Here is a 25,997-nt window from a genome sequence, read left to right on the forward strand (position 1 = left end):
GGAGTTTCGGTTTCATCCTAGATGCAAGAAGCTTAATTTAGTGAGTCTTTGCTTCGTGGATGATTTGGTGCTGTTTTGTAAAGGCACGGGTGGGTCTGTCCAGATTATTTCAGAGTGTTTCGATTCCTTTAGCAGAGTTTCTGGTTTGACAGCTAATGTGGAGAAATCTAGAGCTTATTTTGGGGGTATGACTGCGGCTGAAACCAGGGAAATTATGAAGGATCTTCGGTTCTCCGAGGGCGAGTTTCCTCTCAAATATTTAGGGGTTCCTTTGAGACCTACAAAGTGGAAAGCAGGAGATTGTGTTGTTATTATAGAGAAAATCCAACTGAAGTTACATCATTGGTCAAATCGTCACTTGTCTTTTGCTGGAAAAACTCAACTTATTCAGTCTGTTCTATTGGGGCTAAGAGCTTTTTGGATGAGCATATTTTTTCTCCCAGAGAGTGTTATCTATGAGCTTGATCATTTGTGTAGGAAGTTTCTTTGGGGTGCCAGCAAAGGTAATGAAAATAGAAGCAAAATTCACCTTACAGGCTGGGATCAGGTGTGCCTTCCGAAGCAACTTGAGAGTCTCGGGTTTAAAGAAGAGGCCAAATGGAATATGGTCCTTTTAGCTAAATATTTGTGGGCTGTTTCCACTAAACAGGATATCCTGTGGGTGAAATGGGTTGATGCTATATATCTGAAAGGGCAGAGTGTTTGGGACTATCAACTTCAGTCGGATGTCAGTTGGTACTGGCGAAAACTCATAAACTTGAAGACTTGTATTAATAGAGAGATGATAGGACAAGTTGTTCAGAATAACAAGTTGAAAGTCAGTAAGTTGTATAACCTGCTTCTTCACAGAGATAGAGTGCAGTATGCTTCTGTGATCTGGTGTAATCTTTCTGTGCCTAAACATCGCTTTATTCTTTGGCAAGCCATTTTGAGGCATCTGCTGACTAGAGACAACTTATTAAAATGCCAGCTGAGTCTTCCATCTGTTCTGTGTCCTATCTGTGAGTTGCATCAAGAGAGTCACGATCATCTCTTCTTTCAGTGTAAGTTTTCCCAGATGCTGAGGAGTAAAATTGCTGCTTGGTTGGGTTGTACTATCTGGCCAGTTCATCTCAATGATTGGGTCGATTGGATGGTGGGGAAGCCGAAGTGTATGCAGCAAAAGATGTTAGCTGCTGGGCTTGCCGCTGCAGTTTATTTCATTTGGTGGAACAGAAATAATTGCATTTTTAACCTTTGTTCTGTTTCAGTTAATGCAGTGTTTGCTTTAGTGCAAAATTGTCTGAAAACTAGACTTGAGAATTTACATAGATTTAAATTGAAGAGGAAAGATGTTGCTTTCTTAGAGAAAGTTCATTTTGTGTATTCCTCGGCTTGAGGGGCTCTTATTGAGCTTGTGTTTGTATTTGCTTTGTGGTTCAATTTAAGTTTCTTTTTCATCAAAAAAAAAAAAAAAAGTTCGGGGGGCAAAATTTCCAATTATTTTACACATGACACTGCCACATCAAGAGACAAAATGCTATATCATCATTCTGTTGGCCACCTAGGACGAAATCTAACAGAAGTCCCATATTTCAGTAACGTGTATAGTTCAGGGGAATTTTTAACATCGCAAATTATTCGGGGGTACGATCATACAGTGGTAATAGTTCAGGAGGCAAAAATACTATTTATTCTAATTATAAGGATCGCAAAAAATTAAAATTGCAACCCGATCAATTAAAATAATAATGAAAAATAAATTATCATAACTACTAGTTTATTTTTTATTATATGTTGACTTTATGTTTTAATATACGACAATACTTTGTTTTGTAATTTATTTATATTGATAGTTGGAATATATTATTGTCATAATACAGGCTGTTATAGCTTAGATCAAGGAGATGAGCTCTTCCACCAATATTAATATTAATACATTATATACAATTGGATGAATATTATAACATAAAATGAACGACTCAACTTTTGATAAAGAAATATTATACTCTTCTTTTATCATTTCGTTGTCATTACAGTGATATTTTCATATTGCCATTGCTTTAAGTTTTTTGTGAACCTTTAACAATACTGAGTTTGCTACTGAAGTGAAGTGAGACATGGCTGCTGAACTTGTGATCGGGTCTCTTCTCTCTTCTTCTTTTGATTTTTTGCTGGAAAAGATTGCTTCTCCTTATGTTGAGGAGTTCTTCTTCAAGGGAAATAAAAGTTGTGTTTCTGAGAGGCTTTTCAAGTTGAAGTCAACGTTCAACTGTCTCGCTGCTGTTCGTTTCGAGGTGGAGAACAAGAAAATCAAAAACCCTGCTGTGGAGATGTGGCTGGACGATCTTCTCGACGCCGTGGATGATGCAGAGGACTTCTTTGGCGATGTTGAATATGATGCTCTCAAACCGAAGAAAGCTGCTGAGTCAAGGAAAGCCAGAAGAAAGGCAAGTAAGTTACTCTCTCGTTTCTTCTCCAAACCTTCGAATTCAATTGATCGTAAAAGAAACACCGATATGGAAGAGATTCTTCTGAGATTGGAGTTGTTGGCAAATCAAATTGGAATCTTGAATCTAGAAAACAATGTTGTTGAGGTGAAACCATCAGAAATGTTGTTTGTTAAGACTTCACTGCCGGATGAACCTGAAGTTTATGGTAGAGAGAATGACAAGGATGCTTTAATGAAGTCTTTGACATCGGATAAATTTGACGTCATTCCCATAGTGGGAATGGGTGGGATTGGAAAAACTACCCTTGCTCAAACCCTTTTCAATGATGAAGAAGTGATGAAGATGTTTGAACTTAAGGTCTGGGTGTACGTTTCTGATAAATTTGACGCCATGGCTGTGACAAAAACCATTCTTCAACAAGTAGCTCCGGATGATGCTCGTAATGACATGGATTTGAATTCGCTTCAAGTCAATTTGGCAAAGAAGTTAATGGGAAAAAAGTTTTTGATTGTTCTAGACGATGCTTGGGCGGATGATTATGTTCAGTGGAAGGAAGTGATGAAGCCTTTCAAGGATGGAGCCAAAGGCAGCAAAATAGTAGTAACAACAAGAAACAAGACAGTTGCGGATAGCATTGGAACTGTTGATCCACACTATCTTAAAGAATTATCAAAAGATGAGTGTTGGGAACTATTTGCAAAACATGCTTCTCGGGGAAATCTTAATATGTTTATTGAGAATCCAAGATTGGAAAGTATTGGCAGAGATATTGCTAAGAAATGTAATGGCTTGCCTTTAGCTGCTAAAGTTCTAGGAGGCCTCTTGAGATCGACGTTGGATGCTGAGAAGTGGGAACAAATAGCAACGAGTAATATTTGGGAGTTGACAGATAAAAGGAGCAAGATTCTTCCTGCGGCCTTAGAAGTGAGCTACCGCTATCTTCCTGCACACTTGAAAAAGTGTTTTGCTTATTGCTCAATATTCCCAAAAGGCTATAGATTTCAAAGACAGGAACTAGTCTTAATATGGATGGCAGAAAATCTCGTGATGCATTCGGAGGGGAGTAAGAGAATGGAAGAAACTGTTGATGAGTATTTTGATGAATTAATATCTATGTCGTTTTTTCAACTGGGAATCGATTACATTTCTGAGCCGTATTTTGTTATGCATGACCTTATAGTTGATTTGGCTAGAGTTGTTTCTGGAAAATATTGTTGTTTGTTAGAGCATAATGAAGATATTGATAAGTTTGAGAAGAAGACTCGTCACCTTGGATGTGCCACGGAAGTCCTTTGTTATGGTGATAAGATATCTACTTATGATTTTAAAGCTACTCGTTTGCGAACCCTTTTGTCAATAAGATCTGGTTTTGGTGGTTCATTGGTTCCTAAGGAAGTAGTGCACGATTTGCTGCCGAAGTTGAAGTGTTTGAAAGTTTTATCTTTTCGTGGTTGTGGTATCACTGATTTGGCTGATTCAATCGGTGATCTAAAATATCTTCGCTATTTAGACCTTTCTGGCACCGACATTGTGATGTTGCCCGAATCTGTAACTCTATTGTACAATTTACAGACATTTAAATTAGAAAATTGTCGTCTACTTGAAACTCTCCCCAAAGATATGCACCTCCTAATTAATTTGAGACATCTTATTATCAGGCAAGAGGTGTCATATGACTTTGGGTCGTTGAAAGAGATGCCAAGCCAAATAAGTAAATTGATAAATCTCCAAATGTTGACAACATTCGTTGTGGGAAAGGATAGTGGTGCTAAAATAGAAGAGTTGGCAAAACTTTCAAGTCTACGCGGAGAACTTTCCATTCAGAAGTTAGAAAATGTGGCCAATATTACAAAAGCATCGGATCAAGTCAATGTACTAAATAAGAAGCAACTTGAGAAATTGAGTTTGGTATGGACTGCTGGTGATGTTGATCCAAAACATGGAGAGAGTGTGCTTGAAATGCTTTCACCTAACACAACGTTGAAGCAGATCAAGATTCTTAATTACCCTGGCACAAAATTTCCAAATTGGATTGGGGATGATTCGTTCAGCAACATTGTTGACATAGAGCTTAGTGGGAGTCAGCATTGCTCCAATTTACCACCACTTGGGCAACTGCCTTCACTAAAATTTCTTCACATTTCAAGTTTTCATTCAGTAACGACTGTGGGTGCTGAGTTTTACGGGAATAGTTCTGCGAAGAAGCCATTTTCATCATTGGAAACCTTAAGGTTCAGCTTCATGTCATCATGGGAGCAATGGCATTCAATACAAACTGAAGATGCAGCAACATATGGAAAGCTCAAAACACTTGAGATTTCTTTTTGTCCTAAGCTCATTGGGGATTTGCCTCGCTTCCTTCCTTCATTAACAAAGATTGAAATTGATGCAGATAAGCAGTGTGCTTTAAATATCCCAAGATTACCTTGTGTCACAGAAATGGGAATTAAAAAATTGGAAAATGTGGAATCATTGTACGAGGCAATAAAGGCAATAAATCCTTCTTCTTCGACTGGAAGTTTGCTTACCACTCTCATTCCTCTTCAGTCACTTACTTTGAATAACTGTGGGTCATCCTTTAGATCCTTCCATATGGATTTATTTCCCACTCTCCGAACTCTTAAAATAGAGGACTGCCATTACTTTGAAGCCCTCTCAATGTCCGATGGTCAATGTCAGGAACTAACTTCTCTGACTATCTTTAACTGTCCTAGCTTTGTGTCTTTCCCAAATGGTGGACTTATTGCTCCCAAACTGAGTGACTTGAATATCAATTATTGCCCTGAATTGAAGTGGTTGCCTGAGAAGATGATTTCCCTCTCATCTTTGAAATCTTTGGAAATGAGAGGTTGTCCGTTGGTAGAGACTATTCCTGAAGGTGGTCTGCCCATTAGTTTGTCTAAACTTGGGATATACTATCATCAACTTTTGAGGATAAAATGGAATTGGCAAACATTACCCAATCTCAGGAATGTTACAGTTGACGGATATAAAGAAGATTTGGAATCATTTCCGGAGGAAGGACTACTGCCTGCCACTATCACCTCTCTTTCTATCGATACATTTTCAAAACTTAGAGGCCTGGACAAAAATGGGCTGAGTCAACTCACCTCCTTGCAACAACTTGACATCTGGTCGTGTCGTGAGTTGCAGACATTATCAGAAGAAGGGTTTCCAACCTCCCTCAGCTCTTTGCAGATATGGAATTGTCCTCTGGTGAAGAAAATTTATGACACAAAGGACAGTGAGAATAAGGAGTACTGGAGAAAGATTAGTCACATCCCACATGTTGTATTTTTTTGAGCTTTGCATTTACCATATGTCACATCCCAATCTTTCACACAGCTACTCTGAATGTTAAATCAAATAATTGAGGTATGTATTTGCTCTTTTTAGGCAATCTCAATTAATTGATTGATCTCTTTGTATTTTTCTTCTATTAATCGTTGATCTATAGAGATAATAGCTATCGATATTGTTTAACATATCCTCAAAACTATTTGTTAGTTATTGCAGCATTACTATGAGAGCTACAACTGTTGAAATCCATATCAGTTCAGAATGGACCAAAATATCAAAATGGGAACTCAGGTTAGCAAAATTCAACACAAAAGTTTCAGATTTTATTTTTCTGGCTCGAAACACATTTCATATGGAAAAAGACATCAAGCAATTAAACCATTTTCTTACTTTTGATCTTAGGTGTCACCCTTGTGATATTCAGTAAAATAATTAGTGAACATTGACAGCCTTAGCCATCCCAGTCATAGACATGTTTGTTTACGTAGAGATGTGATTATTTGTATCAACAACATCATTTTTTGCTTTTTATTTTTCAAAGGCCAAAGTTTCTTTGGAGAATATTTGTAGAGAAGTTCTTGTTTTGTCTCTGAAATTTACAAAGATTCTATGCTTTTGCCTAATTACTCCATGATGAAATTTATGTGTATCTATCTTTACTTTTGCAGAACAATATATTCACAGCTAGATCAGCTTCTATCATGGAGTAATTTTATGTTCACAAGTCTATGGATTCATTTCAAGAGATGGAAGTGTACTAGCCCGGATTTTTTATTTTATTTTATTTTACATTTTATTTTATGTAAGACAAATTTTGTGAATGAATTTTTATTAAGAGTTCGAATAATAATTAGTGAATATTATTTTAACTAAATTTTAACTTAGAGGTCTGAATAAAAATGGGCTTAGACAACTCACCTCCTTGCGAAGCCTTTCAATCCGTAAGTGCCATAAGTTGGAGATATTGTCAGAAGAAGGGTTTCCAATCTCCCTCATCTCTTTGTTGATATGGGATTGCCCTCTGCTGAAGAAAATTTACAGCCCAAAGGAGAGTAAGAATAAGGAGTATTGGAGCAAGATTAGCCATATACACTATGTTGAATTTCTCTAAGCTTGCATTTACCATCCATCACATGCCAATCATCTAGACTACAATAACTTCGGTATGTATTTGCTCTGCCAATGTGTTTATTTTGTTTAGCACATTCCTTGATCTGTTTTACTTATTGTTCTTCGGATAGTGATCGTTTTACTTTTGAGATTTTTATGTCTCAAGATGTTTTGTTATTTTTCTTTTACATATCAGAATTAAGAGTTCAGAGTGCCTATTTCTTTCAATTAACATGTTATTTCTTAATTTAAGCTCCAACACAAGTGCACATTTTTCTTTTTCATGGACAAGTATAGTTTGTTTATTGAAGTGACCAATATTACTCTAATCAAACAATCACCTCGTACAATAAGTAGAGTAACAGAATTCTTAAAATAACTACACATGATAAATTATAAATTGAACTCAGCCCAATTTTTTTCTTTTGCAAAATGGTGTTAATGTGTATAGTTTATTATGGTTAATATGGCTCACTTTGTTTTGACAGGCTTTATGTATACTGAGACTCTAAGAGTGGAACTATTTGTGCAAGATCATTAGAATTGAACACTTTGAAAGAAGCTTGTTGAAATCGGTTACCAAATGAAAGGTCTTGTTACTTCTATTTTCTTAACTTACTTTTGTTAAGTGTGTATAAAAGGGTGTCACCTCTCTTTGTTTTTTACTTACTGATCATTTTGTAATAAAAGTAAGAAAACTTTGAGTGTGGTGTGTGAAGACAAGAGAGATTGGATTGTTGTGAGTTCTGGGATTTCTTTGTACAGGGAAGTGAGAATATTATAGAAGAGGGTGACACCATTGTTTTGTGCTACCATTACAGATTAGTGCAGAGGAGAGAACCAGCTCTATATATCTTGGTGTTCGCTTCTATTATTGTTCTAATATTCTCTAGTTCAATTAATATTTGTTACTTAGTGTTCGAATTTCTGGTTTGAACAAGTGCTGTCAGTTTTGCTTTCTTGGTTGTATGCATTGTCTATTGCAGGTTAGATTGAAGTCTAGAAGATGTGTACTAAAGAGAGGTAGGTGTGGTGTTTGATTGCGTGACTATATAGGGACCTTGTTGACTCTGCTGCCTTGGACGTAGGACCTGATTATTTACGACATCCCTCTGCTATTTGAGTATAATTGATTGTCCTCTGCTGAAGAAAATTTACGACACAAAGGAGAGTGAGAATAAGGAGTACTCGAGCAAGATTAGTCACACGCCACATGTTAAATATATTTGAGCTTGCATTTACCTCATTCAGACAACTCTGAACATTAAATCAATTAATTGAGGTATGTATTTGATCTTCATATGCATTTATTTTGTTTGTTCAGTTTTATTCTCTATATTTATGACTTCTTCATTTTGATGATTTCAGCTTCACCATGCTTTCACCACTTAACCAATGCCTAATGGTTAAAGTCTGGCTTTAGCACATTCCCAGGTTTGTTTTACATATTGTTATTCGGATGCTAACTGTTTTATTTAGTCATTTTCTTAATTAAAGCTTATTCAACACAAGTGCACCTTTTTCTTTTTCATGGACAAGTGTTTCGGTTTAAGTATCGTTTGTTTTCTAAAGAGAGCAATATTATCTCAATCATAGAAAATAGTGTTACTGTGTATGGTTTGTTATGGTAGATATTCTTATGTATTGCTCACTTTGATTTGACAGGCTTTATGCAAACTGAGAATCTAAGATCATTACATTTGAATTGTAAAGAAGGAAGCTTGCTGAAATCAGTTGCCAAATAAAAGATCTTAGCTAATTCTGTTATTTCTGTCTTCTTAACTTAGTTTTGTCAAGTGTGTAAAAAAGGGTGTCACCTCTCTTAGATTTTTACTTACTGATCATTTTGTAATCAAAAGCAAGAAAAATTTGAGTGTGGTGTGTGAATACAAGAGATAAGAATCATCTCCTTAAGGGAAGTTCAAAGAGGAAGTAGGCCCTTGTGGTTTTGGCCGAACCTCTATATATCTCGATGTACATATTCTATTATTGTTCTAACATTCCCTAGTTCAATTAATATTTTTTTATTACTGTTTGAATTTCTGTTTAAACAATTTGTTGTTCAATTAATATGCATAACAGGTTAGATTGAAGTTGGTGTTGAGTGTTGCATCCTCAACAAAGCTCTTGAGTCCCTTGTTACAATTTCAGATGACGATAAGAAAGCCCTGTTTTCGGTGGACTGACTTGAGTTTGTTCAACCAATGGAGTGCATGAGCTACTAATTTAAATGAGGTGTGTTTACAATTTACAGTTTGGGTTCACATTGTCAAATCACACTGCTTGAATCTTGTATGTTTTGTATGTATTTTTCTTCGATTAATCGTTGATCTAGAGAGGTATTATTTTACATATCCTCAAAACTTTTTGTTAGTTATTGCAGAACCCCTATGAGAGCTGCAACTGTTGAAATCCATATCAGTTCAGAATGGACCAAAATATCAAAATGGGAACTCAGGTTAGCAAAATTCAATACAAAAGTTTCAGATTTTAATTTTCTGGCTCGAAACACATTTCATATGGAAAAAGACATCAAGCAAGTAAACTATTTTCTTACTTTTGATCTCAGGTGTCACCCTTATGATATTCAGTAAAATAATTAATGAAAATTGAAAGCCTTAGCCATCCCAGTCATAGACATGTTTGTTTACATAGAGATGTGATTATTTGTATCAACAACATCATTTTTTGCTTTTTATTTTTCAAAGGCCAAAGTTTCTTTGGAGAATATTTGTAGAGAAGTTCTTGTTTTGCCTAAATACTCCATGATAAAATTTATGTGTATATATCTTTACTTTTGCAGAACAATATATTCACAGCTAGATCAGCTTCTATCAGGGAGTAATTTTAAGTTCACAAGTTTATGGATTCAATTCAAGAGATGGAAGTCACACTTGGGAAAGCTATAAGATTGGGACAAGTTTATGGGTTCACACATGTATGTTAACAAAGTTATGAATTCTCATAATAATTTAAGCAAAAGTTGAGTACTTTTCATAATCATTTCCAATTGGGATGTCACACACCTGCAGGCTGCTTTGGTGGATTGGGAGCCATGAGGCACATTAAAGTGTCCCTCCAACTTGCAGATTTCGACACATAAAGATCAAAGTTGCTAAGGAACTGAACTCCATCTTCAGTTTCTGCTGTTGCTCATTGAATTTTCTTACTCCTTCAATCATTTCATCCAACACATCTTGAGGTATCCCATGGTTAATAACAAGCTTCTCTGATTTCGCCTACGATCGTTTCATCCATATTTTGAAGGTCCACAGTTGGTGCTTTGAACTGGGGGTAGCCTGAGTGACCATCTGACATAATAGATGATGAATAATCTTCAGGTGGCATAACAAGGATTTCAGGAAGAGTAGCAATCCCAGCATCAACAAGTCCTTTCACACCAGCCTTTGTGTCATCAAAGTCTCTCAATGCTTTTGCTCTGTCATAAACCTCTTTACTCTCAGCTTCTGAATTCTCTTCTTCTAGATTGAAATCCATTTTTGTTAACTTAGAAGCCTCTTGCCTTGAACTTATTCTGCTTTAAATTGATGTAGTTGTATTTAGTTAAGTAAAAATAATAATATCTGTTGTATGTGCTTATGGAACTAACAGAGAATTGTCAATATTGATTCAATTTGAATAGAGAAATTGGGATAGTAAAGCTATATTTACTTTCATGGCAACATAGAATGATTTAGCATATGTAGCTTGACCCTAAAGTCATGAGAAATTTCATTTTTATCTATATAATATAATTAAAAAAAACAAGTTAGTTTTAAGTTATATATATGTTAGATTTGTTCATGCCTTATTGTTAATTGTATCACGTGTCATTTCAACTAAGTTATAGAGATAAAAGTTGGCTTGTGTTTCAATACACTTTGCCAATATATAACTAATATCAAATATAAATTATATAAAATTAGAATAATTAAACAAAAATTTACTAACTCAGAGTTGATGGTGAAATTGATGTGTATGAATCTCCAGAAGCTTAGGCCACCCTTGAGCTTAGTCTTTGGCTTAAATATGGCATCCCAGGAAGAGGTAAGTGACAGGAAGTTTGGGAGCTTATGAGCTGACATGAATCTAACAAGATGATTGAATGAATGAGCCATTGATGGGATTAGTTTATATATATATATATATATATATATACTAGCCCAGCCAAGAACTGGTCAATTCAATAATTAGTTTTATATTTGTTCACACTACAAGAAAAAATAGTTTTAGGGACATGTCGCCCCCTAATAACTATAAAACTCGCTCCTGATATGTCGCCCCTAATAAAACGCACCTAATGGTATACATTAGGGACGACTAACGGGTCGCCCCTAATCGGAGTTGCTCCTAAAAGTTGAGATGTCGCCCCAAATTTTTTCACATGTGGCATAACTTTTGGTCGATGTGTCACCCCTGATATCTCACCAGTCGCTTCTGATACTCAATTATTAAGGGCGACACCATTATATTTATAAAAAATAATAAAATTATTTTAATAATTGAAAAATAATTAATTAAAATTTAAATCATTGAAAACATATATATTAAAAATTAAAATATTATATTAAATATTCAAATTAGTTCATTAAGATAACAAATATCCATATTGTTACTATAATGTAACAACAACTAACAATAATATAAACCTACTCCCAAAAATCAGCTGCCTTGTCCTCTATATTGTCTTCATGTTGCGGTTGTGGTGGCTGTGGTGGCGGCATCAGCCACGGATATTGGGAAGGTAATTTGGACGATCCTGCTCCATACATATAGGGATACAGCGGTTGCGACGACAGTGGAATCGACCATGGATAAGGTGATGGTGTTGCTACGTACATGTATGGAGGTGCCATAGGGTGAGACGGCGCTGCCCTGTACATGGAAGGATAGACTAGAGCTAGAGGTTGAGAAAACAAAGCTCCAGAAATATTGTCGCTATCAGGGATAGGCGACATTTGAATGTTTGCGTACTTATAGTCATTTCTTACCTTATTGTCAAAATAAGTATTGTCGATCTTGTTGATCTTTGATGATTTATTAGATTAAGTACTAAAATTATCTCATTTAAACTATCAATAATAATGAAAGAAAAACATTTCCTTCTCTGTAATATAAGGTTTTGGGTCTCAAAGGAGAGAAATGAGCAAACACCTTTTTTTTTTCTTGTATCTAATAAAGGGTTTATATATTTTTAGACCTGTGTTTTAACTCATTATTTATTTAGATTTTGTGTTTTGACAAATTATTTTTTGAACCTTGTGTGTTTGTAAAATGATTCAAATAGGTCCCTAAACTTGATTTTGATGAACAAAATATTGAATATGACAATACAGTTATTAGGCAGAATGACTATATTTTTGTTTTGAGTTGTTAGTTTGATGAATTATTTTTTATTTTAGTTAAAAAAACTTTGATCAAAATCGGGTTTAGGAGTTTATTTGAACTATTTTAGAAAATTCAGGGTTCAAAAAGTAATGTCAAAACACAGGATCCAAATAGGTAATGAATCAAAACACAGAGTCTAAAAATGTTTAAACCTTTTAATAAACTTCAACATTAAGAAATACATTGAACTATGGTAAATTGGAAATATTATACGAGCTTGAAAATTCTCAATATGCAAATCTAAAGTCGATTCTCTCTTCATGTCTCTATCTAACCATTTTTTCCCAAAAGTTTATTATTTGTTACACTCTCATGCATTGCATATGTAAATTTATCTACTGGCTATAATTAATCATATACATGTTGAGAGCTGTTAGTTGATTCTATTACTAACTTTGCTAAGTATTTATAAGAACGATTAATAATGACATTAATGATAAGAGGATTTGAGAAGGGTTTATATCATGATGTCTCTCACTCACATTTTCACATTCTAGGAAGGTGAAGTTGTCTCACCAACTCAGTCTTAATTCTTTTGAGTTGCTATGACCAATTAGAGAGCAACAAGTGGATAAGCCATATTGTTCTAAACTTCCCTAGGAACGGACTGATACAATGTTCAAACAGTTGAATTTTTTACATGTGTATAAAAAAAATAAGCAAGCGTGCAACAAATTGTTTGAACGCTGTTTTTGGCATTATAAATTATTCAGATTTTTTAAAAATTTAGCAGGATATATTAAATAACTATAATGTATATCTCCATATAAAAATTTTGGAAATAATTTATTGAGGTATAGAAAAAAAACCCAAAAACAAAAATTGGCTGTACTGGTGTATCCAAAAAAAGTGGTTGCACCACCGTAGCCAGCCCCTGTAATTATATATAGAATTCCAAAACTTACACAACAATTCGATTATCAACATGAATGAATTAACATGTAAATTCATCATGTAAACAATCTTTATTCTGTAACTAGTCTTGAATACATACATTGCAAAGAAAATTAGAACCTATTATAGAAAATCAAACTCATCCTACAATGTGAAAGTGTACTCTTGTTCCATGATCAAACAGAGAAGAAACTCAAGAATTGCAAATCTAAAACAAGATAATCATATTTAAAAGTTTCAAAAGAGAGAGATAAACTAGATGAACAATCACTATGCCTACAATGAGTAAGAATAATGGAATGTAGAAAGAAAACAAAGATTTCAAATATAAACAAGATTTTGAGAAGAGTTAAAAATATCTTATTAGAGTGCAAGTTTGAGAGTAGACAATCTAAAGCTGAGTAGAGGAGAATCGCTAGAACTTAGAGGAGAAAAATATCGAGCTCCATTGTTATAAACAAAACGATTTCCCTACATCTTCAACTCAGAGAGTATGAGAATTCTAAGAACATCATTTTGGTGTTTTCTAATTTTTTTAACTTAGTTTTTTAAAAACATTAGGCCAAACACCTCACATTGTTTTCTAAAAACAATTTACTATTTTTAAAAACTGAAAACAGTTTTTTAATCTTGAAAATTTTCAAAATTAATTAATGAGACTTTATCACAATTTAATATTTGGGTAAGTCTACTTCCAAAAATAATAATACACAATATATTGGGTAAGTCAAAAGAGGTTTTTTTGTTTGGATATATTAGTGGTCATGAAACTTTGTTCAATTCGGTTTAATGATAATCAATCAATGTTTTTTTTTGGTAGGACCTTCATAGAAACATACTTCAATAGGATTAAGGGAATTTTTCATAAATCTGGCTTTTTAGTCATTACTTAAAAAAAAAGTAAGAATTAAACTTTCCCTGATTTGTATAGAAAAATTTAATTAACAAAATTTCAGTTTATAGGAAAATTAATCACATATAGGAACTCAAAATTAAACAAAAACACATCAGCAAAATGAGGGATACTATGATAATTAACATTGCAAAAACTCATCTACTCAAACTTGGGTCGATCAACAGCATCTCCACACAAAATCGTGTCTTCAGCTAAGGCACCCAAACTCGGGCAACACCTTCCACCTCCGACAACAGCTTCAAAACTCCGACGAGATCTTCAAGATTTGATCAAGAATGACATTCAAATCAATTCCAACAACAAATCTACAACCTCCAGGCAACTCCGATCGGCAAACTTCAAACAACAATCGGCAACATTCGATCGGTTCTGCTGCAATCTGAATTTTTTTTCTAGGTCTAAACTTTTTCTTTTTCTTTAGATCCGGAACTAACTTGTAAAAAAATTAATGTTTAGGTAAACAATTGCTCATATTATTACAGATATACCTTCTTTTTCTTGAGTTGCAGATCAAAACTCGCTTGTTTTCTTTGGATTTGTAATTTTTTTTTATCTCAGGTCTGCAATAGGTAACTGGTTGCCTTTACGCTCTGTTACGTGTATATTTCTATGTTCTTTATGGTAATCGATTACCTTCACGTTCTGGTATGTGTGTATATTTCTAGATTTTTTTTTTCTATCTTCAGATCTGCAATAGGTAATTGGTTACCTTAACGTTCTGATATGAGTATATTTCTGAGTTCTTTATGGTAACCAGTTACCTTCACGTTCTGGTATGGGTGTATATTTCTAGGTTCTTTATGGTAACCGGTTATCTCCACGTTCTGATATGTGTGTACATTTCTGGGTTATAAGATTAGATCATGTATTTTTTTTCTTTCAAATTTAATGTTTTTTTTAATATTTAATATAAGTAACTCGTCGCCCCTCGTATGGTAACTGGTTAACCCTCCTATGACAGAAGGTTACTTCTATCAGGATAAGTGATTACCCCTCTTGATACTTGTTATTTAACTTAGCTCTAGGATTTTTTTTTACATAACTGTGAAAAATCAATCAAGTTACTGATTGCTTTACCCAGACTTTGAAAAAAAACAACAATCTAAAATAAAAGGAAAAGAATATTTATAATAAATAAAAAATGATAAACACAATTCATATTGCAAAAATAAAAAATAGTTTTTTTTTTTTTGGAAAACAACCAAAAAAAAATTTAATATAAAAAAATCAAATAAACTAAAAACTAAGAATCAAATTACAAACGTACTTTTCTAAATTAACAAAATTTGATTAAGAGTAAAACTATGACATAAACCAACTTTTATACAAAAATATGAAACAATAAACTCATATAAGTGAAAATTCTTAAAAAAAGCCATATATTAACCTTTTTTTTTTAAAAAAAAAAAACCATATTTTTGCAAACTCTATTAAAAATCTCATATAAAATATAATTTCCTCCTTGAAATATGACACCAATTTTATGAACACCAGGCCTCTTCAGTATAACACCAATTTTGAAAAATTGGGCTATTTGCTTTTATTTTCCATCTTACACTAAAAGCTATGCTCATTTTGGATTGGATATATCATCACCACAGCCAACAACTCCTGCTTGACCTTTACCACTACCAAAGTCAACAGCTCTCGCTCGATCTCTTGATGTGGACAAAGTATTATTCTTTTCTTAATTCATTAATCATTAGTTAACCTTAATGATTATAATAAATTTAATAACTTGATCGGTTTCTAAATGTAGGTAATGAAATGCAAGTTGTGCGTTGATTCGAAGAAGAAAGCACATGAGAAACAGATACATATTTTTCTGAAATTAAAAAGTCAAAAATAGAAATTGAAGACATTGTACATGACAAACAGACATTGTGAACAACAAAAATCACCCAGGACTGTGATGTATTATTCTGTACCAGTTCACTTAAATGTATAAAATGAACGGATAGTGTTGTACCCTAATTTTAGCTCGAGTCATTCACTCAGTTTGGATACAGCTGATAAATAAATATACGGAGAAATAACCAAGGGAATGATATCTGCTTATTATCCACATAAGCAACTCCAGTTTCACATGGACACGTATGGTGTTAGAAGTCCTGAGTTTAACCCGAGCTACAGACACGAAGGTTGTGAAGTGCGAGCTCGAAATATTCAAACAGTTGTCGAAGTACGAACTAGAAGAGATACTAAGCTCGTGCTTCAGCTCAAGTGCACATTTTTCTTCTATATGTATAGTTTGTTATGGTTGATATTCCTATTCATTGCTCACTTTGTTTTGACAGACTTTACGTACACTGAAAATCTGAGACTGGAATTGTTTAGAATTCTATATTTATGAAATTACATTTGTTATTAAGTGTGTCACTCTTTTAGTTACACTCGTAAATCACATTTACCACAAATATTATTGAAATTATAAATATCATCAAAACTAAATAATAATATCATTTTCTAATGCCACTAGTGAATCTGACCAAAAATTTGTGTGAAAACCCCAAGAATATTGCTTTTTATTTGCTTTGCTTTATAATCATTATATATTCTCATATCCTCTTATATGGTAATTAGCTAGTACTTCAACAATTATTTTGGTAATTATTTCAATGGTGAAGCACTATTATTTTGTCTTTTATGATTCTATTTGAATCATTTTACAAAACACAAGGTCTAAAAAGTAATTTATTAAAATATAGAGTCTGAACAGATAATGAGACAAAACATGGTGTCCAAAATGGTATATACCCTAATAATAATAAGAATAAATAATATGTTTACCCCCCGAACTATGACCACTGTATGATCGTGCCCCCCGAATAATTTGCGATGTTAAAAATTCCCCCCGAACTATGCACGTTACTGAAATATGAGACTTCTGTTAGATTTCGTCCTAGGTGGCTAACAAAATGATGATATAGGATTTTGTCTCTGGATGTGGCAGTGCCATGTGTAGAATAATTAGAAATTTTGCCCCCCGAACTTTGACCACTACCAAATTGTGCCATTTTTATTAAAACTAATTTAATTTAAAAAAAATATAATTAAATCCTTAAAATTTAAAAAAAATCATTTCAAAAGATTAAGAAAATAATCAATCCTAAAAGTTTCAAATTAATTAAATAAAACTCAAATACTCAAAAAAATAAAAATCTAATTAATAGAAAATAAATTTTTTTTACTTTTTCTTTTCTTTTACTATATAAAATAAATATATTTTAATATAAAAATTAAAAATAATTCATAAAACAAAGTTTTTCCCCTTTGTCCTCCTCTTAAATTAAAATTTTTATTTGTTTATTTAAGTCTTTCGTCCACCTCTTTAATTAAAAGTTTTTTCTTTGTTTTAGTATTTATTTTAAATGTTCATTCTAAAATAGTTGTAATTAATATTGTAAAAGAAAAAGTAAAAAATAGTTATTTGTTGATAATTAATTTTTTTATTTATTAAGGATTTAATTATTATTTTTAAGAAAAAACATATATATATATTTATAAAAATGGCACAATTTGGTAGTGGTCAAAGTTCGGGAGGCAAAATTTCTAATTATTCTACACATGACACTGCCACATCAAGAGACAAAATGCTATATCATCATTTTGTTGGCCACCTAGGACGAAATCTAACTAAAGTCCTATATTTCAGTAACATGCATACTTCGAGGGGATTTTTAACATCGCAAATTATTCGGGGGTACGATCATACAGTGGTCATAGTTCGGGAGGCAAAAATGCTATTTATTCTAATTAGAAGGATGGCAAAAAATTAAAATTGCAACCCGATCAATTAAAATAATAACAAAAAAACAAATTATCATAACTACTAGTTACTTTGGCGATGCTGAATACGATGCTCTCAAACCGAAGAAAGCTGCTGAGTCAAGGAAAGCAAGAAGAAAGGCAAGTAAGTTACTCTCTCGTTTCTTCTCCAAACCTTCGAATTCAATTGATCGTAAAAGAAACACCGATATGGAAGAGATTCTTCTGAGATTGGAGTTGTTGGCAAATCAAATTGGAATCTTGAATCTAGAAAACAATGTTGTTGAGGTGAAACCATCAGAAATGTTGTTTGTTAAGACTTCACTGCCGGATGAACCTGAAGTTTATGGTAGAGAGAATGACAAGGATGCTTTAATGAAGTTATTAATGTCAGATGATGTATGCGGTGATCAAAAGATATGTGATGTCATTCCCATAGTGGGAATGGGTGGGATTGGAAAAACTACCCTTGCTCAAACCCTTTTCAATGATGAAGAAGTGATGAAGATGTTTGAACTGAAGGTCTGGGTGTACGTTTCTGATAAATTTGACGCCATGGCTGTGACAAAAACCATTATTCAACAGGTAGCTCCGGATGATGCTCGTAATGACATGGATTTGAATTCGCTTCAAGTCAATTTGGCAAAGAAGTTAATGGGAAAAAAGTTTTTGATTGTTCTAGACGATGCTTGGGCGAATGATTATGTTCAGTGGAAGGAAGTGATGAAGCCTTTCAATAATGGGGTAAAAGGCAGCAAACTAATAGTAACAACAAGAAACAAGACAGTTGCAGATAGCATTGGAACTGTTGATCCACACTATCTTAAAGAACTATCAAAAGATGAGTGTTGGGAACTATTTGCAAAACACGCCTCTCGTGGAAATCTTAACATGTTTATTGAGAATCCAAAACTAGAAAGTATTGGCAGAGAAGTTGCTAAGAAATGTAATGGCTTACCTTTAGCTGCTAAAGTTCTAGGAGGGCTCTTGAGATCGACGTTGGATGCTGAGAGATGGGAACAAATAGCAAAGAGTAATGTCTGGGAGCTGACAGATAAAAGGAGCAAGATTCTTCCTGCAGCCTTAGAAGTGAGCTACCACTATCTTCCTGCACACTTGAAAAAGTGTTTTGCTTATTGTTCAATATTCCCAAAAGGCTATGGATTTCAAAGAGAAGAGTTGGTCTTAATATGGATGGCAGAAAATCTTGTGAAGCATTCTGAGGGGAATAGAAGACTGGAAGAAGTTGGTGATGAGTATTTCGATGAACTAGTATCTCTGTCATTTTTTCAAGTGAACACCGAATACTCGACGACTAATTCTTATTTCGGTATGCATGATCTTATAGTTGATTTGGCTAGAGCTGTTTCTAGAAAATATTGTTGTTTGTTAGAGCATAATAAAGATATTGATAAGTTTGAGAAGAAGACTCGTCACCTTGGATGTGCCACGAAAGTCCTTTGTTATGGTGATAAGATATCTACTTATGATTTTAAAGCTATTCGTTTGCGAACCCTTTTGTTTGGTGATTCATTGGTTCCTAAGGAAGTAGTGCACGATTTGCTGCCGAAGTTGAAGTGTTTGAAAGTTTTATCTTTTCGTGATTGTGGTATCACTGATTTGGCTGATTCAATCGGTGATCTAAAATATCTTCGCTATTTAGACCTTTCTGGCACCAAGATTGTGATGTTGCCGGAATCTGTAACTGTATTGTACAATTTACAGACATTGAAATTAGAAAATTGTCATCTACTTGAAACTCTGCCTAAAGATATGCATCATCTCATTAATTTGAGACATCTTATTATCAGCAGCATTAGCCTAGTAGAGATGCCAAGTCAAATAAGTAAATTGACGAATCTCCAAATGTTGACAACATTCGTTGTGGGAAAGGATAGTGGTGCTAAAATAGAAGAGTTGGCAAATCTTTCAAGTCTATGCGGAGAACTTTCCCTTCAGAAGTTAGAAAATGTGGCCAATATTACCAAAGCATCGGATCAAGTCAATGTACTGGATAAGAAGCAACTTGAGAAATTGAGTTTGGAATGGACTGCTGCTGCTGCTGATGATGTTGTTGTTGATCCGAAGCATGGAGAGGTTGTGCTTGAAATGCTTTCACCTAACACAACGTTGAAGCAGATCGAGATTCTTGGTTATCCAGGCACAAAATTTCCAAATTGGGTTGGGGATGATTCATTCAGCAACATTGTTGACATGAAGCTTAGTGGGAGTTGGCATTGCTCCAATTTACCACCACTTGGGCAACTACCTTCACTAAAAATTCTTCACATTTCATGGTTTGATTCAGTAACGACTGTGGGTGCTGAGTTTTACGGGAATAGTTCTGCGAAGAAGAAGCCATTTTCATCATTGGAAATCTTAAGCTTCAGCTTCATGCCATCATGGGAGCAATGGCATTCAATGCAAACTGAAGATGCAGCAACATATGGAAAGCTCAAAACACTTGAGATTTCTTTTTGTCCTAAGCTCATTGGGGATTTGCCTCGCTTCCTTCCTTCATTAACAAAGATTGAAATTGATGCAGATGGGCAGTGTGCTTTAAATATCCCAAGATTACCTTGTGTCACAGTAATGAGCATTGCAAAATTGGAAACTGTGGAATCATTGTACGAGGCAATAAAGGCAATGAATCCTTTTTCTTCGACTGGAAGTTTGCTTACCACTCTCACTCCTCTTCAGTCACTTACTTTGAGTTTCTGTGGGTCATCCTTTAGATCCTTCCATATGGATTTATTTCCCACTCTCCAAACTCTTTCAATAATCAACTGCTATTACTTGGAAGCCCTCTCAATGTCCGATGGTCAATGTCGGGAACTAACTTCTCTGTCTATCTCTCGTTGTCATAGCTTTGTGTCTTTCCCAAATGGTGGACTTATTGCTCCCAAACTGAGAAAATTTTGGATTTCTCTTTGCCCTAAATTGAAGTGGTTGCCTGACAAGATGACTTCCCTCTCATCTTTGAAAGATTTGAAAATCGAACGTTGTCCGTTGGTAGAGACTATTCCTGAAGGTGGTCTGCCCATTAGTTTGTCTACACTTCGGATAAACTATCATCAACTTTTGAGGATAAAATGGAATTGGCAAACATTACCCAATCTCAGGAATGTTACAGTTGACAGATATAAAAAAGATTTGGAATCATTTCCGGAGGAAGGACTACTGCCTGCCACTATCACCTCTCTTTCTATCGAAAATTTTTCAAAACTTAGAGGCCTGGACAAAAATGGGCTGAGTCAACTCACCTCCTTGCAAAAACTTGACATCTGCCGGTGCCCTGAGTTGCAGACATTATCAGAAGAAGGGTTTCCAACATCCCTCAGCTCTTTGAGTATAACTGGTTGTCCTCTGCTGGAGAAAATTTACGACCCAAAGGAGAGTGAGAATAAGGAGTACTAGAGAAAGATTAGTCATATACCACGTGTCGAATTTGATTGAGCTTGCATTTACCATACGTCACATCCAATCTTTCACACAACTACTCTGAATGTTAAATCAAATAATTGAGGTATGTATTCGCTCTTTTTAGGCAATCTCAATTAATTGATTGATCTCTTTGTATTTTTCTTCTATTAATCGTTGATCTATAGAGATAATAGTTTTCGGTATTGTTTTACATATCCTCAAAACTATTTGTTAGTTATTGCAGAATTACTATGAGAGCTACAACTGTTGAAATCCATATCAGTTCAGAATGGACCCAAAATATCAAAATGGGAACTCAGGTTAGCAAAATTCAATACAAAAGTTTCAGATTTTAATTTTTTGGCTCGAAACACTATGTTGAATTTCTCTAAGCAAGTAGACCATTTTCTTAATTTTGTTCTCAGGTGTCACCCTTATGATACTTGTAAAATAATTAATGAAGACATGTTTGTTTACATAGAGATGTGTATTTGAGTACGTTTGCAAAAACACAAGTCTTAATTATGTGTATCAGCGACAACATTTTTTGCTTTTATTTTTCAAAGGCCAAAGTTTCTTTGGAGAATATTTGTAGAGAAGTTGTTGTTTTGTCTCTGAAATTTACAAAGATTCTATGCTTTTGCCTAATTACTCCATGATGAAATTTATGTGTATCTATCTTTACTTTTGCAGAACAATATATTCACAGCTTGATCAGCTTCTATCATGGAGTAATTTATGTTCACAAGTCTATGGATTCATTTCAAGAGATGGAAGTGTAATAACCCGGAATTTTTTTTTTATTTTATTTTATGTAAGACAAATTTTGTGAATTAATTTTTATTAAGAGTTCGAATAATAATTAGTGAATATTATTTTAACTAAATTTTAACTTAGAGGTTTGAATAAAAATGGGCTTAAACATGGCTACCTTTCCTTTTTGTCGAACAGGGCTGGCTTGGTTTTGCAGGAGTTTAGAGAGGAAAACTCTTAAGAATTTTGATTGATTATCGAAAAAGGAATATACAGCTAGCTATAGGATTTATTTTTTTTTTAAACATTCTATTATATAAAATTAGTAATCTGCTGGTTAAAATTAGTAAGCAACATGTTAATAATAGGGGTGAACATTTTGAATTTTCATAATTAATTGGTAGTTCCAGCCTAAAGATTTAGAGAGGAAAACTTTAATAATTTTGATTGACTTCAATAAGAAATATACAGCTAGCTAGGATGTATATATATATATATATATATATATCTATATAGATCAGAACATGGAAAGAACTATAAATACTCAAGTGCTGCTCTTCAGTTTTTCTTTGATGATTTTGGCTTCCTGTTTACTTAGATACTTTCTTTAGTTAGTGTCTGAGCATGTTGGTGATGATTTTCTTGGCAAAATAATATCCTCACAGAGAAGAAGTTCTCCTATCCTAAGGAAGTCTGGGATTGAATATCATATTGATCCCTAAGCAGCCCAAACACAGGTGTTAGAGTCCATGTTTCTGCCTAATTACTCAAATGATAATTTCTATGCGTGTAAGCCTTTACTTTTGCATTGCAATTCATAATTATATCAGCTTCAAGAGATGGAAGGCAATGTGGGAAAAGATAATATCATTATCATTATCATCATCATCAATGATTTAATGGTCTTAGAGGGCAACTGTGAATTGGTCAACTTATTTTTACTGTTTTATTACAAATAAGGAGTAGAGTACAAAAGATTGAGAGACATTAAAAAGTTTCCTTGTAATTGTTTCAGAGTCATTTTGCTGAAGTGAGAGTTACGTTGTAGAGTCCTAGTAGCTGTGCTGATGCTAGAGAAGATGGTAGAGATTGAATGTGGAAAGTGGTGTAAAATTTGCTCTTTTGGCAAGTTTGAAGCACTCTCAATAATAGCTATGGAAGAGGTCTAGTCTAGTTTGAAGCACTTTTTTGCAGGACCGTACTCATGGCTAGAAGTTCGGCCATTAGAGGTGAACAATGAACATCAACAGTCAAAGAACAAGCCCAAATAACCTCACCATGGTCATGGTGGTTTCTAAGAACAGCCTCAATCCCAAGCCAGTTCGTGTCTTTAAACAAGGCCACATCAATATTAAGTTTCAATGGTCCAACGGGAAGAAGAGACCAAGACCTGGTATATGACTTGTCATATATTCAGTTAATAATGATCTAAAAACGCCTTGACAACTGTTATATCTCAGAATAACATAATAGAGTCTCTACTTTCTACTAACAGAAAGTAATATAGTCTAGTTTATATGTACTATAAGAAAATAGTCTCTTCATTCCAAGTCCAACAACAAGTACCAAGGTATATATATTTATATATTTTACTATATTAAGTGCGTCAACGTTCTCAGTGGCCTAGGAGACCTCAAAACTTGCTAATGTATTATTAGCATGACTAAAGAAGGAAACGGTTTATGATAATTAGTGTACCAATAGAGACATCATCATGTGAGGTTTCTTTTGGCAGTTGGTTGATTTAACCTCAAAAATACCTCCACCGACACAAACTACTATAAATAAAGTAAAAAAAGAAAAGACCAAAACTTTCCACCAACTCAGACTCATGTCCCCTTCTATTTGCAATTAGCAATTTATAATGATTTCTCAAAAAGAAGAAGAAATTTGCATTGATTAATGAAAAAACAAATTTGCATCTGTCAAGCCACTAATCAAACCATAACACCCACCAATTCAAACTTTCTCTCAACAATTATGCGTCTAGTTTTATAAAACAAAAAACTGTCAAAGGAATCTCATTCCCAAATACCCTTTTACAACAAATACACTCAATGAATTTTAACTGATAAATTATCACTCTTAAACCTGCAGATTACTAATTTTAGCCATTCTATGGTGGTGATATTTTGTAAGCCAGAAACTCTTACATTATAGAATGCCTCAAAGCTCCTCCCTTTGATTTTTCTTGTCTCTTTCATGTTGTGGATGATATCTGCATCAGATTCATTCAGATAGACATTGGGAATAATTACAACTGAAAAGCATGCATGATTAGGTAGAATCTGCTGAGTTATGAATATTAGAGGACAGATTTGGTGAGGAAGAAACAGGTGATGACTGAGAAGAAGTATGGGACACTGAAGAAGTAACAGTGGGAAGAGAAGTACTTCGAATGACAGTAGAGGGAGTAGGAAGGGGAACTTTGTACGCATTAGCATCAATAAATTGTGTGGAACTAATGGTAGAAGTAGACTGTTGAGGAAACAGAGATGAATAGTGAAATTCAGACTCATTAAATGTGACACTCCTAGCAACATAGACCCGACCACTACTATGCAAACACCTATATCCCTTTTGATTAATGCTGTAACCAATGAATACACATTTGAAAGACCGAAAAGCAACTTTATGATGTTGATATGGACGAAGTAAGGGAAAACAAGAGCAACCAAAGACTTTGAGCATGTTATAGTCTGGAGTATGATGAAATAACATCTCATAGGGTGAAACAAAATCAAGAACTGGTGTAGGTAATCTGTTAATGAGATATGCAGCTGAAGTAAAAGCTTCCCACCAAAACGTGAGAGGCATGTTGGCTTGAGCAAGAAGAGTGAGGCCGATATCAACAACATGCCGGTGTTTTCTTTCAACACGGCCTTGTTGTTGATGAGTATGAGGACAGGAATTTCTTCTTTGAATGCCCAGATTTTTAAACAGTGAATACAATGGTTTATACTCGGTTCCTAAGTCAGTTTGGATACTTTTTATCTTTGACTGAAACATTCTTTCTACAAAAGCATTGAATTGTTTAAAAATGAGTGAAACTTACGAAATCAGTGTTGTTTAAAGATGATGGTAGGAACCATCTTATTCACAAGGAAATAATCGATCCCATGCGTGAGTTTCGTAAGGAGCTACTTACGAAATCAGCCAACTTTATCAACCAGAAGTAAGTTTAGTAAAACATTGGTAAATTTAGCTACTTCTTATTTATGTATATATGTATAGACACATGTTAAATTGCACTGTATTGAGTATCTTGCTCAGTTTTTCATCATTCTAGTTTAATCTGCTATGCTAAAGAAGAACAGTGCTTTTTTTGTGTTAGTAAAATTTTGCAGTACATGATGAAACCTGATTAAATACAAATCAATTGATTCCACAAGAAATAGAGAACAAGATTGAAGTTGTGTAACGTCTAAATTAACTCAGTGTTGTCAGCAATGAAAACTACTACAACACAAAATTTATCACAAGGCTCGTACTTGATCATCGACACCACATCTCTCTCTCTCTCTCTCTGAGTTAAGTCTTGGCAACATCTCAAACTTTATTGTCACAACATGTGGTACAATTTCATATCAGATTCCACATATTTTGTTTCAAATTTGAATATGCAGAATCCGATATTAAATTACTTGATCACTTTATGCCGCTTCATGTGGTATCGAGTGTCATATAGCAACATTCTTTTTATTAAAAGGAGGTTGACAGAGGTTATTAGTAACTGCGATGCTTAATGCAGAAGAAGAATTGCAGCAGAAGGAGAAGGACCAGAAATCTCTTAGGCCATCATCTGTAAAGCCATTTGCAGTAGTCCCAGTTGCTGCTGCTAAAGAAGATAGTTCTTTTGACTCCTCTTCTATGCAAAGCCAAGAAACGTTCAACCAACAAAGGTATATGTTCAATTTTCATACTCACTAGTTCTAGTCTTTTCACTTGTACATGTTATATGTTTGCTTTAAATTTCAAGTTTTGAGCTTAACTTTCTTTGAACTTTAATAACA

The 25,997-nt window shown here is 34.1% G+C and overlaps 2 protein-coding genes across 3 annotated transcripts; both read left to right on the plus strand.

The window, feature by feature from the left end:
• Positions 1–2,069: 2,069 nt before the first annotated feature.
• LOC133824834 (putative disease resistance protein At3g14460) lies at positions 2,070–10,505 on the plus strand. 2 transcript variants are annotated; one of them, XM_062257818.1, is made up of 8 exons: positions 2,070–5,807; positions 5,940–6,023; positions 6,401–6,895; positions 7,331–8,124; positions 8,211–8,276; positions 8,925–9,300; positions 9,646–9,780; positions 9,875–10,505. In XM_062257818.1, the coding sequence occupies exon 1, from the start codon at positions 2,100–2,102 to the stop codon at positions 5,733–5,735; it is 3,636 nt and encodes a 1,211-aa protein (XP_062113802.1). In that variant the 5' UTR covers positions 2,070–2,099; the 3' UTR covers positions 5,736–5,807; positions 5,940–6,023; positions 6,401–6,895; positions 7,331–8,124; positions 8,211–8,276; positions 8,925–9,300; positions 9,646–9,780; positions 9,875–10,505. The 2 variants fall into 2 exon arrangements, with proteins under 2 accessions (XP_062113802.1, XP_062113803.1); XM_062257819.1 differs by having other exon boundaries at positions 5,949–6,023.
• A 7,409-nt stretch (positions 10,506–17,914) lies between these two features.
• Positions 17,915–22,117, plus strand: LOC133825859 (putative disease resistance protein At3g14460). Its single transcript, XM_062258752.1, has 3 exons — positions 17,915–21,334; positions 21,467–21,551; positions 21,925–22,117. The coding sequence occupies exon 1, from the start codon at positions 18,019–18,021 to the stop codon at positions 21,223–21,225; it is 3,207 nt and encodes a 1,068-aa protein (XP_062114736.1). The 5' UTR covers positions 17,915–18,018; the 3' UTR covers positions 21,226–21,334; positions 21,467–21,551; positions 21,925–22,117.
• The last annotated feature ends 3,880 nt before the right edge of the window (positions 22,118–25,997 follow it).

The sequence above is a fragment of the Humulus lupulus genome, chromosome 3 (assembly GCF_963169125.1).
Source record: "Humulus lupulus chromosome 3, drHumLupu1.1, whole genome shotgun sequence".
NCBI classification, from domain to species: domain Eukaryota; kingdom Viridiplantae; phylum Streptophyta; class Magnoliopsida; order Rosales; family Cannabaceae; genus Humulus; species Humulus lupulus.

Bases quoted from the DNA above. Each gene is read 5' to 3' on its own strand.
- LOC133824834 (XM_062257818.1), top strand. From the start codon at position 2,100: ATGGCTGCTGAACTTGTGATCGGGTCTCTTCTCTCTTCTTCTTTTGAT.
- LOC133825859 (XM_062258752.1), top strand. From the start codon at position 18,019: ATGGAAGAGATTCTTCTGAGATTGGAGTTGTTGGCAAATCAAATTGGA.